The 14264-nt window shown below is 46.9% G+C and overlaps 2 protein-coding genes across 4 annotated transcripts in view; one reads left to right on the top strand and one right to left on the bottom strand.

Moving 5' to 3' along the window:
- WDR62 (WD repeat domain 62) overlaps window positions 1-2382 on the bottom strand; it is a 45473-nt gene extending 43091 nt beyond the window's left edge. For 2 of the 3 annotated variants that reach the window (XM_045440901.1, XM_045440900.1), the window contains exon 1: window positions 1744-2382. In XM_045440901.1, the coding sequence (XP_045296857.1) occupies window positions 1744-1920 (177 nt within the window). In that variant the 5' untranslated portion in view covers window positions 1921-2382. The remainder of the gene's footprint in view (window positions 1-1743) is intronic. The other variant, XM_045440902.1, reaches the window with a different exon arrangement.
- Window positions 2383-2509: 127 nt separating this feature from the next.
- On the top strand, window positions 2510-13742 carry THAP8 (THAP domain containing 8). Its single transcript, XM_045441231.1, has 3 exons — window positions 2510-2739; window positions 12850-13042; window positions 13275-13742. The coding sequence occupies exons 1-3, from the start codon at window positions 2657-2659 to the stop codon at window positions 13668-13670; spliced, it is 672 nt and encodes a 223-aa protein (XP_045297187.1). The 5' UTR covers window positions 2510-2656; the 3' UTR covers window positions 13671-13742.
- Window positions 13743-14264: the final 522 nt, after the last annotated feature.

A 14264-nucleotide genomic window follows, 5' to 3' on the forward strand; every position in this document is an offset into this window, starting at 1 on the left:
CAAGAAAAATAAATGACATCAATTACCCAAAAATACACAATCAAAACAGTAGTAGCTACCACTAATAGAGAATTTACAATGTGCCAGGTATCGTTCTAATGCTTAACATATGTGAGCTCACTTAATCCTCACAAACACCTTACAAGGGAATATTTATATTATTATCTTCATCTTACAGATAAGGACACTGAGGCACAGAAAAGTTCATAAGAAGAAGAACAGAACTGGGGTGCCTAAGTGGCTCAGTCAGTTAAGAGTCCAACTCTTGATCTCAGCTCAGGTCTTGATCTCAGGGTCATGAGTTCAGGCCCCGCATTGGGCTCCATGCTGGGCATGGAGAGACAAGGGGTGGGGGGGAAGGGAGGGAGGAGAAGGAAGAGGAAGAGGAGGGGGAGACAAAGAACAACAACAACAGAATTAAGGTTTAAGCCCAGGCATTCTGGGTCCAGAGGTTGCACTCATTAAGAGTGCACATTACTTACTGCCTCTCTGAAATTGCTATTGTCATTCCTCTATTTTATACATAGTTTAGTGCTCACAAGGTACTTTCAGGAACCTACAAGGTAAGGGCTGTGAGGTACAGGGTGCTAGGTGAGAGATTAAAGTAAGTGTCTGTTTTAGGCTGGGGGAAGGCCTCTCAGGGTAGGGATATGCAGGCTGAGACTTGAGGGATGAGGAGCCAGTCGGATGGACTGCAGCAAAAACCCAAGAGGACTCAGCAAACACTTAGGAGGTGGTAAAGAGCTTGGAGCCTCAGGAAAACAGAAAGCAGGCTTGTGTGACTGAACATTTGAGAGAGAGGACTATGGAGGTATAGCCAGAGAGGTGGGCAGGGGCCACCAGGAACTGCAGCCAGGAAGGGGTGATATAATCAGAGCGCAGCAGGAAGCCATGTGGCAGGAAGAAGATCCACCAGCAGCTACCATGTTTCCACTCTCTAACTGGACTCTGCCAAGCAGGTCATAGTCACCATTTCATTTCTGCTCCCTGCAACCCCATGGTATGGTTATTAATACTTCTGTTTTATAAAAACAGACTTCGTAGCTCAGAGAGTTGGAGAACAATTTTTTTTTTTTAAATTGCTGCTGTGCTAATGGAATTCCTTCTATCTACTCCAAAATCTTTGTTCCTGTGTCTAAAGACTTAGGGAACTGTTCTGTACTCCCTCCCGCAGGGAGCGTTGCTGAGATTTTACAATTATTCACATGTTCTCCATAATTTAGAGTGGCAATATGGAATAAGAATCCCACGTTGGTAAGGGAGAAGTAAAGAGAAGGCAGGTGAGGAGGGAAGGCGGAGTCGCACTGAGGGACAGTTTAGATAGGTAGGGTTCGATACTGAACACTGGTAGGGACCCTAAAGATCCAGCGTGGGGCTAGGTCACAAAAATGGAAGGGCCCAGAGAGACATCCAAAGGTGACTGAAGGGATACGTAGGAAGGCGGGACTAGGAGGTGATCAGCAGAACTAAAATACACTGAGGTAAGGGTCCAGAGAGAACCCCGAAAATGGTCCAAGGGCTAAGGGAGCCGGGGTTGACAGGTGGTCTAGAAATGATGGGTACCTGAGAGAGGAGAAGGGAGAGTGGGAGGAGCCTTGGCTGACGGGGCGGGACGTAGGAGACGAAACGGGCTAGAGAAGACTAGCCGAGGGCTGATAGGCGGGGCCAACGATCTAAGGGCGGGTCCAGGGGAGCTTGGGAGGGAACCTGGAACTGGAGTGGGCAAGGCAAACAGCTCCTCACCCGGTTGTGCACCGTGTCCTCCGGTGCCGCCGAGAGTCGTGTCCGCCGCCGGAGACACAGTTGGGGAGCGGGAGGCGGAGAGCACTGGTTCCTCCGCGCCGGAACTCCCACCGTGACGGATGGCAGCTTCTCGACTGCATCGTTCCGCGCGTAGCCTCCGGGCCCCAAGGCCGCCATCGTCGCGCCGGAGCAGGACAACCGTTGCACTCCCCAACTGCCGCCGACGCCTCCACGACCCGCTCAAAGAGCAAACGGCCCGCGGGAAAGCCGGCGCCGCCGCTCATTGGACGCGGTAGGCCCCGGGCCTGGCCAATGTCAGGGCTACCGAGCGGAGGTTTTGACCAATGAGGGCTGAGAGGCGGAGCGAAGTGTCTGGCAGGGAGGATCCATAGCTAGTTTACTTGCTGCCTGATTAAACAAAATGGCATTTTTATTGCGGCCTGTGTTTTCATCATTAACAAACGTTTAGGTTTTAACTTTTACGTAGCTAAGGCCAAAGCCTCCAAAGCCCCCAGTTCGCTTTTTGCAGCACTTTCCCCGCCCACGCAGTGGATAGTCACCCGGATATAAGCGTAGGGTGGGGCCGAAAGAGACCGACCACTTGGCGCAGGCTCAGAAAAGCCGTGACATCACCTGTCTCCCAGCACAAGATAAGGTCAGAGTGGCTAAGAACTGGCTTTGTGCCGTCCTTCTCGCTTTTCCCCATTTGCCACGTGACCAGGGCGTAGTTGTGGTAGCGCGACTGGGCGCGTAGTGCGCAGCCGCCCTCTCCCCCTCCCCGCACGTGATGAGGCATCAAGGGCCATCACGTGAGGCGGGCAGAGAGCGCGCGGGTGGGGCCGGGTTCTGTGGAGCTTCGCGAGGAGCAAAGTGCGGCTGCAGACTGGGCAGGACTCAACGGGCTTGAACAGCCATGCCCAAGTATTGCCGTGCTCCGAACTGCTCCAACACTGCGGGCCGACTGGGCGCTGACAACCGCCCTGTGAGCTTCTACAAGTGAGCGCAAGTGCGGGGCGGGGCTTGCGGGGCGGGGCTTGCGGGGGCGGGGCCCGAGGATAACTGCCCCTTTGCCCGGCACCTGGTCCAGCCCGCAGGTATCTAGAAACAGGGTTAGCAAAGTGAAGAGACGGTATTTTCAGCAGTAAACACAGAACATGCAAAGGCGCAGATGTGTTAAAACGCAGGTGTAGACGATTAACTACAGGTAGTGAAAGGGGCGAGCGGAAGAAGTGGGACCGTAGGGAGGGGCCTACAACTGCCCGCTTGTCATCTCCACGAAGTTGAGGTATCTCAAACGCAAAACATCGGAAACTGAGCTCCTGATCTTGTCTCCCTCCCGAACCTTCCACAGCCTTTCCTATCTCGGTTAATAACTTACTTCATCTTACCTGTTGTTTAGGCCAGAAACCTTAGAGTCATCTCTTTACTCACACTTTTCTTTCTACTCGCATCTACTCACATCTCTCTACTCACATCTTTTCTTTCCTCACCCTTAAAGTAAAAATTAGCTTGAACTGTAAAAAAACAAAGATAATTTAAAAAAAAATCTGTCTTCCTCTTTATTATTCCCCGGCTGGAATAAAAGACATGGGAAAGGCCGGCTGAAGAGTTAATAGGAAAAAATATTTCTATATTTTTCACAGGGACATGCAGCAGATGTAAAGTGAAAAAATTCCCCTTCTTTGAGCTTTTTACTAGGAAACTTTGTTCTCTAAAATCCTAGACTATTGGGGTGCCTGGCTGGCTCAGTAGATAGAGACACTTGATCTCAGGGTCGTGAGCTCAAGCCCTATGTTGGGCATGGAGTCTACTTTTAAAACATTGTAAAAACATGGACGATGATAAACTTTGCTGTTTGAGATTATATCGGTAAAAATGAAACATCTCACTGAACACCTGGGGGAGTTAAGTCATTTTTACAATGAGAAGCAGCCTCAGTTTACAGTCCAGGGGCAGAGCTTCAGGTAAGGCTTTTCTGGACACAGTTTTCCACATTGACCTAAACTGTATTGCTTCCAAGGAGACAGGACTCTGGACTCACTTTGCAATGCAGACCTAGTATTTATCCCTTCACACACAATTCTGCTTTGCCTTAAGCCGAGCTAAACAATTTCATTTACATTTCACCCCTTCCCCCAAATCCAAATAATAACCCTGTCTTTTCCTTTGTTTGGTGAGACTCCTTATAGTACCTCTGGTGTGCAGTTTCCCTCATTGCTGTGGTACATAAACCTGACTTTCTTTGACTACAGGTGTGTCCCTGGTGGCCTTAATCTGAATCAGCCAGGACACATTCCTCATCCAGTCTGTCAGCAGATCCTGTGGGCTCTCCCTTTAAAAATCTATCCAGAACTGACCACTTCTAACCCCCTTCTCTGCCTCCATTCTGATTCTGGCCATTACCACCTCCTGACTGCACCATTTTAGTAGTCTCTTCATTGATCAACCCACTCCCACATCCTGATCTCCACACACAGTCACAGGGAACTTGTGTACACCTGAGTCAGATCAGAGTCCTCCTCTGTTCAGATCCCTCCCCTGGCTCCCACGTCACTCATAAAAGACAAGGTGAGGCTGGAGCAGACAGGCCTACAAAGCTCTAGAGGAACTCGATCCCTAGTCTCTGTATGACTCATCTCCCTCCTCCTTCTTCCCCCTTACCACTGTTCTCCAGCATCACTGGCTACTCGATGTTCCTCTAGCATGCCAGGCACATTGTTGCCCCAGGGGCTTTGTGCTTTTCCTTCTTTTTTTTTTAAATTTTATTTTTTATTTTTTAAAATTTAAATCCAGATTAGTTAGCATATAGTGCAACAATGATTTCAGGAGGAGATTCCCTAGTGCCCCTTACCCATTTAGCCCATCCCCCCCCACAACCCCTCCAGCCACCCTCAGTTTGTTCTCCATATTTATGAGTCTCTTCTGTTTTGTCCCCCTCCCTGTTTTTATATTATTTTTGTTTCCCTTCCCTTATGTTCATCTGTTTTGTCTCTTAAATTCCTCATACGAGTGAAGTCATATGATTTTTGTCTTTCTCTGACTAATTTCACTTAGCATAATACCCTCCAGTTCCATCCATGTAGTTGCAAAAGGCAAGATTTCATTCTTTTTGATTGCCGAGTAATACTCCATTGTGTATGTATGTGTGTGTGTGTGTGTGTATATATATATATATATATATATATATATACACACACACACACATACACACACCACATTTTCTTTATCCATTTATCCATCGATGGACATTTGGGCTCTTTCCATACTTTAGCTATTGTTGATAATGCTGCTGTAAACATGGGGATGCATGTGTCCCTTCGAAACAGCACACCTATATCCCATGGATAAATGCCTAGTAGTGCAATTGCTGGGTCATAGGGTAGTTCTATTTTTAGTTTTTTGAGGAGCCTCCATACTGTTTTCCAGAGTGGCTGCACCAGTTTGCATTCCCACCAACAATGCAAAAGAAATCCTCTTTCTCCACATCCTCGCCAACATCTGTTTTTGCCTGAGTTGTTAACGTGAGCCATTCTGACAGGTGTGAGGTGGTATCTCATTGTGGTTTTGATTTGTATTTTCCTGATAATGAGTGATGTTGAGCATTTTTTCATATGTCGGTTGGCCATCTGGATGTCTTCTTTGGAGAAGTGTCTATTCATGTCTTTTGCCCATTTCTTCACTGGATTATTTATTTTTTGGGTGTTGAGTTTGATAAGTTCTTTATAGATTTTGGATACTAACCCTGTATCTGATATGTCATTTGCAAATATCTTCTCCCATTCTGTCGGTTGCCTTTTAGTTTTGCTGATTGTGTGCTTTTCCTTCTGCATGGAAAGTTCTTACCTTTATGACCACCACTTTATGTAAAATGATAACCCTTTCCCAGATAACATATGTATTCTCCCTATCCACCTCCTGTTTTATTTTTCCCTTTAATGCTTACCACTATTTGGCATGTCACATATTTGATGTATTCATTTATGGTCTTCCCTACTAGAATATCACTCTATGAAGGCAGAGATTTTTCTCTGCCTTGCTCTCTGTTATTTCTCCAGCCCTAGAACAGTGCCTGGCACATAGTGAGTGCTCAGTAAATATTGGTTGGATGAATTTGATTAATGCATTTCAGATGGCTTTCCTAAGGAAACCTAGCAGCCCATGTCAGTTGAGGGGCCCTGGTACAGAATAGGAATAAGGCAGAGGAGTCTTCAAACCTAAATCAGTGTGTCCAGATTTGCTTTATAAAATATATTGCTCTGGCATTGTTTATGAATTCAGTAACTCTTGAGTGTCTCCTGGAGAAAGGAAATCCCTGCTGGACACAAAGGACCCTGAGAGATCCTGTTCCTGTCCTGACAACTCATGGATAAGTGAAGGGTCAAACATTGAAGAACTGAACACACAACCTGGGAGCCACTTCTGATCCTTTCTTCAGCACCACTGCCCCCAGTCAGGTCCATTAACCCATCCTTTGACTTTACCTCCCAAACACATCTCCTCCCAATCAAAATAAAACCCCTAACACCTTGGCAATACAGTTATAACTGCAAATGGGAAACTCCTAACTAAACTATTAGGAAATAACAACAACAACAACAAAACAAACCTACATTTCCAGTCTGACCATTTCTCATTACCTCTGCTATTCAGGTTGTCATCATCTATTACTGAGACATTGTGAGAGCTGCTTCCTGACCTCCCTGCTTCCACTCTTGTGGCCCTTACAAGAACAAGAACTTGGAGAGCACTTACTATATGCCAGGAACTGTTCTAAATGCTTCACATATAATAATGAGAATAATGACGACTGTGCAGAGCAGCCAGGTGGCTTCATAAAGATCAGTTTATATCTGTGTTGTTTAAATCCCATCAGGGGCGCCCAGGGGCTCAGTCAGTTAAATGTCTGACTCTTGGTTTCTGCTCAGGTCATGATCTCATGGTTTGTGGGATCAAGCCCTCTGTTTGGTTCCGTACTGACAGCAGCAGCCTGCTTGGGATTCTCTCTGCCCCTCTGCCACATGTGCACAGGGGTGTGCACCCACACTCTCTCAAAATAAATAAATAATTTAAAAAATTAAATAAATCCCACCAATGGCAATCAGGCTGTCCCTCACACAGGCTAACCCATTTCCATCTCTAGACTCACCTCAAGTCAGTTTTGCAGAAGCCACATAGTTAAGAGTTTGGCAAGGGGCTATTTCCAAAGGAGATTCAGGAGAAGGCAAAAGGAGAAGGAGAAACAAAGAGGGATGTGGCTGCCAGGGAATAACAAGAGTCTGCCAGGCAGCCAAAGGAAACATTCATTAGTTCTATTTTAGGCCCTTTCAGGCACGTATGAGAGTCATCTCTCATGGGGGACCTATCAGGAATTGCATTTGGTTGGCAGTAAGAAAGTCACGAAATATTACTGGCTAAAAAAAAATTATGGAGATTATAGGATAGAGTGTGTTTAAATTATGCTGCAGTAACAAATGCAAAATCTCAATGGCTTACTACAGCAAAGGTTTATTTCTCACTCACACTATGTCCTCTGCAGACCATTTGTGGACCTACTCTACAATATCTTAACTGGGGCCTCAGGCTGAAGGAGCCTCTCCTACATGGAATATTGCTGGTCTTATAGGAGGGGGAAAAGAGAAAGGGAGAATCACCCATTGGCTCCCGACAAATTTTATATTTAGAAGTGGCCCAGGGGCACCTGGGTGGCTCAGTAAGTTAAGTGTCTGACTTGATTTCGGCTCAGGTCATGATCTCACAATTTGTGAGATCGAGCCCCACATTGGGCTCTGAGCTTACAGCATGGAGCCTGCTTTGGATTCTCTCTCTTCCTCTCTCTGCCCCTCCTCTGCTCACTCTCTCTCTCTTTCTCTCTCTCTCTCTCTCTCTCTCTCTCTCTCTCACACTCTCTCTCTCTCTCAAATAAACATTAAAAAGAAAAGAAGTGGCCCATGTCACTTTCAGTCATTTGGCCAAAGCAAGTCTATGGCAAGCCTCAAGTCTTTGGAGTAGAGATATATAATCTTCAAGTGAGGAAGGGCAGCAAATATTTTGAACAATAACATAATCTACCAAGAGTTTATTTTTCTCTCATATAAAACAAATACAGAGGTTGACAGACCAGCACCAGTGTGGCATGTCCACGATCGTTAGGGTTGAGGTTCCTCTCTTTCTGTCCTGTCATCCTTAGTATGTAGCTTCCATCCAAGATGGCTACCAAGTGCCATGTATCATTCCTGGGAGGAAGAAAAGGGAAGAAGAGCAAAAGGGGCTCCAACTGCAAACTGAATTAGCCCCCTTTAGAAAGCCTTCCCAGAAACCCCGCCCAATGGTGAGTTCTCCATCATTGGTCACCCTCCAACTACAGAGGAAACTAGGAAATATAGTCTTTTAGCTGGGCATTTAACCACCCTGAAGACCATTAGGATTGATTGTTAGTAAGGAAGAAAAGAACTTCTTTTTTTTCTTTTGAAAAGAACTTCTAACAGCATATGCCACTCCATGATCTAGAAGGATGACTAACAAGACTAAACTGTTCTATAGAAAAGGAGGACACTGTCCACTTACGGTAGATTTTTACAGAGTCCATTATAAATGTTGCCATTCAGAGGAATAAAGAAGAATAAGAAAAAGACCAAGTTAGGAAGAGATTTTGTACTTTCCTCCTTTGCCCCTTGAGCTGCTCTGATCCATGTGAGAACCCCCTCGCCTTTCAGGTACCATTCCAGATTTTCTTACACAACACAAAAGTATTCATTGGCCAGAACCTAGTTACATGGCCCCACCTACACAAAGGAACTTGGGAAACATAGTCTTTTAGCATGGCACTTTATGACCTCAACTAAAGTTGGAATTTCGCTAGTAAGGAAGAAGAAAAGGGCAAGTGGAGTAGTCACTTGTCAGTGTTTGCCAAGAAGGGGGCAGGGTTTGCCAAGAAGGGGGCTGCTGCAAGAGATTTCTTGTGTGTGTCCAGGCAGAATGGGGTTGATGAGAGGATTTGGATCCCAAACAGAGACGAAAGGGACTGCAGCAGCCAGAGTTCCTGGTTGTGTGCCCTGGGGTTCTGCTCTTTGGGTGCCACAGCTCTTCTGAGTCAGCCCCTCTGTCCTCTTGCACTAGCTGTGCCCCCCCCCGCCCCCCCCCCGCCCCTGTCTGCCTTTTGGCTGAGAAGTCTTGCTCCCACCCCCATCTCTGTCCATCCTACCCAACTCCTTTTTTATGTGTCCTTCCTAGTTTCTTTTTCTTTTTTCTTAATTTTGAAATAATGTTTATTTCTTTATTTTGAGAGACGGCACTTATACGTGAGTGGTGGAGGGGCAGAGAGAGAGGGAGAAAGAGAATCTCAAGCAGGCTTCACATTAGCAGCACAGAGCCCAACACAGGGCTCGATCCAATGAACACTGAGAGTATGACCTGAGCCCAAATCAAGAGTCAGGCACTTAACTGACTGAGCCACCCAGGCGCCCCTGCCTTCCCAGTTTCTTTATGCATATACAAGCAAATCTGAATATATGTTCTAATTTCACCCTTTATTACTGTATTAATTTCCTGTGGAAACTGAAACAAACTTGATGGCTTAATACAGCAGAAATTATTCTCTCACAATTCTGGAGACCAGAAGTGCAAGTCGGTTTTACTGGGCCAGAATCAAGGCCTTGGCAGGGTTGCACTCCCTGTGAGGCTGTAAGAGAATCCATTTCTTGCCTCTTCCAGTTAGTTTCTGGTGACCACATCATTCCAATCTCTGCCTTTGTGCTCACATCGCCTTCTCCGCTTTCATCTGAGCTAACATCTTCTCAGCCTCCCTCTTACGAGGATACCTATAATTTCATTAAGGGCCCAAATGAAAGATCCAGGATGACTTCCCATCTCAGGACCATTAACTTAATCACACCTTTTGTCATGCAACGTAGTATTCACAGGTTCCAGGGATTAGAACATGGATATCTTTTGGAGGCCATTACTGAGCCTGCCACAATTACTAAAAGCTGATCTACTCTGTTTGGAACTTTGCTTTTTTCAGATAACATGTATGCCTGACAATAGCATGTCAGTTCATAGAGTGCCTCCACGTTCTGTTTTAGGGTTCCATAGTGTTCCTTTTGTGCCCGAGTTTGTTACCTTGTCTCCTAGGGATGGTGTTGTCCCGCACTCTCTAGCACCCTTACTCTGCCCTTTTAACAAAGAGCAGGTCTCAAAGCCCTCAGCAGATGAAGGTATCTAGCTGTTTTTTTTGGTCAACTCCTGTTCATGGAATTGATATGGTTTTCTTTACTTTTCTTCTTTTTTTTTTTTTAACAGAACTGTATGACTTTTTTTTTGTTTTGTTTTGTTTTGTTTGTTTGTTTAATTTGAGAGAGAGAGAGAGAGAGAGCGCCAGGGATAGTGGCAGAGGGAGAGAGAGAATCAAGCAGGCTCCACACTCAGCACAGAACCCAACACAGGGCTCCATTCCACAACTCTGGGATCATGACCTGAGAGAAAAATCAGCTGAGTCTCCCAGGTGCCCCAATACTGGTTTTTCCATCTTAAATTGTGGTGTAAAGTTTTCTCTTTGAGGTATCTTTGTTAAATACTTAAAGTTGGTCAGTTTTAAGAAAAATATTAAGTAAATCATGTGGCAGATATAGAAGATACTGTGCAGGTAGAATGTGGATGACTGACCATACCAGTTATCTAATGCTACATAACAAACTATCTCAAAATTTAACGGCTTAAAATAAACCTTTAATGTCTGCCAGTTTCTGACAGCTGCCACAGGACAAATGGTCCAGAACTCAATTATGTGGCCGCCCCTGGCTGCAAATGAAGCTGGAAAATGAGGTCTCCATTGTGGACAGTCTGGAGTCTCAGATAATCCCCACCCACTCCCACAGGGAAAACTTTTATTTCATTCATTTTTTTAAACTTTAATTTTTAATTTTTACCTTTAATTGTAAAATACATGTAATATAAAATCTACCATATCAACCATTTAAAAAAATTTTTTTTTTAATTTTTTTTAACGTTTATTTATTTTTGAGACAGAGAGAGACAGAGCATGAACGGGGGAGGGACAGAGAGAGAGTGGGAGACACAGAATCGGAAACAGGCTCCAGGCTCCGAGCCATCAGCCCAGAGCCCGACGCGGGGCTCGAACTGACGGACCGCGAGATCGTGACCTGGCTGAAGTCGGACGCTTAACCGACTGCGCCACCCAGGCGCCCCTTAATGTTTATTTTTGAGAGAGAGAGGGAGACACAGAATTGAAGCAGGCTGTCAGCACAGCCTGATGCAGGGCCCAAACCCACAAACAGTGAGATCATGACCTGAGCCAAAATTAAGACTCAGACAAATAACTGACTGAGCTACCCAGGCACCGCTGTTTGGTTTTTTTTTAATTTAAAACTTTTTTTTTAAGTTTGTTTATTCTGAGAGAGAGAGGGGCAGAGAGAGGGAGAGAGAGAATCCCAAGGAGGCTCCACACTGTCAGCACAGAGCCTGACTTGGGGCTCTGTCCCACAAACCAGGATATCATGACCTAAGCCAAAATCCAGAGTCAGACACTTAACCAGCTGAGCCACCCAGGTGCCCCAAGTCTTTTGCCCATTTTTAATGGGGTTATTTTTGTTGTTGTTGAGTTGTTTAAAAACCTTTTAACAGGGGTGCCTGAGTGGCTCAGTCAGTTAAGCGTCCAACTTCAGCTCAGGCCATGCTCTTATGGTTTGTGAGTTCGAGCCCTGCATCAGGCTCTCTGCTGTCAGTGCAGAGCCCGCTTCTGATCCTCTGTCCCCTCTCTCTGTGCACCTCCTCCACTTGCACTCTCTCTCTCAAAAATAAATATTAAAAAAACCCCACCTTTATCAGGTGTTTTCAAGCATACACCAAAAAGTAGAGTTATATAAATGGATTCGCATATATCTGTCACTCAGATTCACCAGTTGTCAACATTTTGCCAATCTTTTTCATCTGCCCTCCACCTACTTACACCTTTAATGCAGTATTTATTTATTTTTAAAGCTTATTTATTTATTTTGAGAGACAGCATGAGTGGGAGAGGGTCAGAGAGAGAGGGAGAGAGAGAGAATCCTAAGCAGGTTCTGTGTTACCAACGCAGAGCCCGATGTGGGACTCGAACCCATGAAGCTGTGAAAGCATGACCTGAGCCAAAACCAGGAGTGGGACGCTCAACCGACTAAGCCACCCAGGCACCCCTTTAATGCAGTATTTTATTTATTTATTTATTTATTTATTTTTAATGTTTATTATTTTTGAGAGACAGAGACAGAGAGCAAGCAGGGAAGGGGCAGAGAGAGAGGGAGACACAGAATTGGAAGCAGGCTCCAGGCTCTGAGCTGTCAGCACAGAGCCCGATGTGGGGTTCGAGCTCACAGACCGTGAGATCATGACCTGAGCTGTAGTTGGCCGCCCAACTGACTGAGCCACCCAGGCGCCCCTTTAATGTAGTATTTTAAAATAAATTCCAGATATTAGTTCTTTTGCCCATAAATATTTCAGAATGTTTTTCCAACAGATGACTATTTTAAAAACATAAACCAGGACAATTATCATACCTAGCAAAATTAATTTCTTACAACTATCCAGTGCCCAATTCATGCTCAATCTTCCCCAACTGTTTTAAAATGTCTTTTTATGGAATGATTTGTTGCAGACGAGGTCTATAACCTGCAACTGGATGTTTCTTAAATCTCTTTTAACCTATAACCCCACCCTACCCCCATGAATGTAGAATCTCCCACTTTGTAGATTTGTCCAGTTTCATAAACTACTCTCTCAGCTTCATGTAGAGGAGCAGATTGTTGGGGGAGGGCAGAGTGGCTGTGGGTAAGGACGATCAGGAAGGAGGCTGTTGCAAAAGCCCAGGCAGGAGAGGATGGAGGCTGAATGGAAGGGGCAACAGAGGTAGGAGAGGTGGGCTGATGCTGGGTGTTTAAAAGGTGGAAGAATGGGATGTGGGTTGGTGGTAGGGCCTGGGTAGGAGGCAGGGCCAGCTTCTAGCCTGGGGAGACAGAGGTCTGGAGCCCAGGGACCTCCCGATGTGTGTGTCCTCAGGGAGGGGTGTGACCGGACCTGATATTGCTGACCCCATAACCCCACTGCCCCTGGCAGGTTCCCACTGAAGGATGGCCCCCGGCTGCGGGCCTGGCTGCGGCACATGGGCCATGAGGACTGGGAGCCCAGCTGCCACCAGCACTTGTGCAGTGAGCACTTCACACCTTCCTGCTTCCAGTGGCGCTGGGGTGTGCGCTACCTGCGGCCTGATGCAGTGCCCTCCATTTTCTCCCCAGCGCCGCCTACTGAGGTGAGCAAAGGGAGGTCCCACCACTGGCGTCTGACCCCCAGTCTTCCCCACCTGGAAATAATCCATGGAGTCTGATCCCCAGCCCTCCTCTCCTGAGGGAAGTCCCTCCTCCAGTCTGACCCTATGCCCTTCTCTCCTGAGGGAAGTCCCTCTTTGAGGTCTGGCCTTACCTGATGGCAGTACCCCTTGGAGTCTGGCCCTGATGCCCCCCACCCCATGTTTTGTCTTCCAGAAGCAGCAGAGTACCCGAAGCACCGAGAAGCCAGTCGTGTCTCCCTCCCCACCAGACGTCATGCCCCCGACCCCTGGCCCAGCTCTCTCGGCCCCTGGCCCTGTGCACCTTGTGGTACTAGGGCCAGCACCCAGAGGCCCCGAGGCCGCGGCCACCGTGTTCCTGGCCCCCCTGATCCTTCCTCCTGCTCCTGCCAGGCCACGGCCTGGAGTTCGGGCCCAGCACCCTCTGGCCGGCCTGGGCACTATCCTGGGAGCACTGCAACGTCGTGTGCGGAGGCTGCAGCGGCGCCAGGAGCAGCACCAGGTGCAGCTGCAGGCTCTAGAACAGCTGGCGCAGCAGCTGTGCAAGGAGAGCCTGCTGGCTGGGCGCACCAGGACCTGCTCTGCCTGGTGAATGTGGCCACCTGGCCCCCGTGGCATATGTATTTTCATTTAAAAGTCAGAACATTTCATTCATGTTTCCACATTTCTGGCTTTTCTTGAAAAAAAAGTCAGTTTGGCAATGCCTACCCACTATTGGTCAGAGCAGGGTAATGGCTGTTCCATGTATTAATAATATTTAAGGGGCCTTTACTCTCTGCCAGACAGAGTTAATAACTTATTGAAAACTCACTGTGACCTTGGTACTGCGGTTGTCCCCATTTTTTTTTTTTTAACGTTTATTTATTTTTGAGACAGAGAGAGACAGAGCATGAACGGGGGAGGGTCAGAGAGAGGGAGACACAGAATCTGAAACAGGCTCCAGGCTCTGAGCTGTCAGCACAGAGCCCGACGCGGGGCTCGAACTCACAGACCGTGAGATCATGACCTGAGCCGAAGTCGGCCGCTTAACCGACTGAGCCACCCAGGCGCCCCTGTCCCCATTTTTCAGATGAAAAGTCAGGCACAAATCTCGCCCAAAGTCAAGCAGCCATAAGTTGCAGAACCTCGATTCAAACGGTTAGAGAGCTCCTGCCTGGACCCTGTGGAGCGTAAGTTTGCAGCCCAT

This window comes from Leopardus geoffroyi, chromosome E2 (genome assembly GCF_018350155.1).
Source record: "Leopardus geoffroyi isolate Oge1 chromosome E2, O.geoffroyi_Oge1_pat1.0, whole genome shotgun sequence".
NCBI classification, from domain to species: Eukaryota; Metazoa; Chordata; class Mammalia; order Carnivora; family Felidae; genus Leopardus; species Leopardus geoffroyi.

Excerpts from the sequence above, each read along its gene's own strand:
- THAP8 (XM_045441231.1), top strand. The coding sequence starts at position 2,657 with ATGCCCAAGTATTGCCGTGCTCCGAACTGCTCCAACACTGCGGGCCGA. Across the intron at positions 2,740-12,849 it reads CGCCCTGTGAGCTTCTACAA|GTTCCCACTGAAGGATGGCC; the intron begins GTGAGCGCAAGT and ends TGCCCCTGGCAG. Across the intron at positions 13,043-13,274 it reads CCCCAGCGCCGCCTACTGAG|AAGCAGCAGAGTACCCGAAG; the intron begins GTGAGCAAAGGG and ends TTTGTCTTCCAG.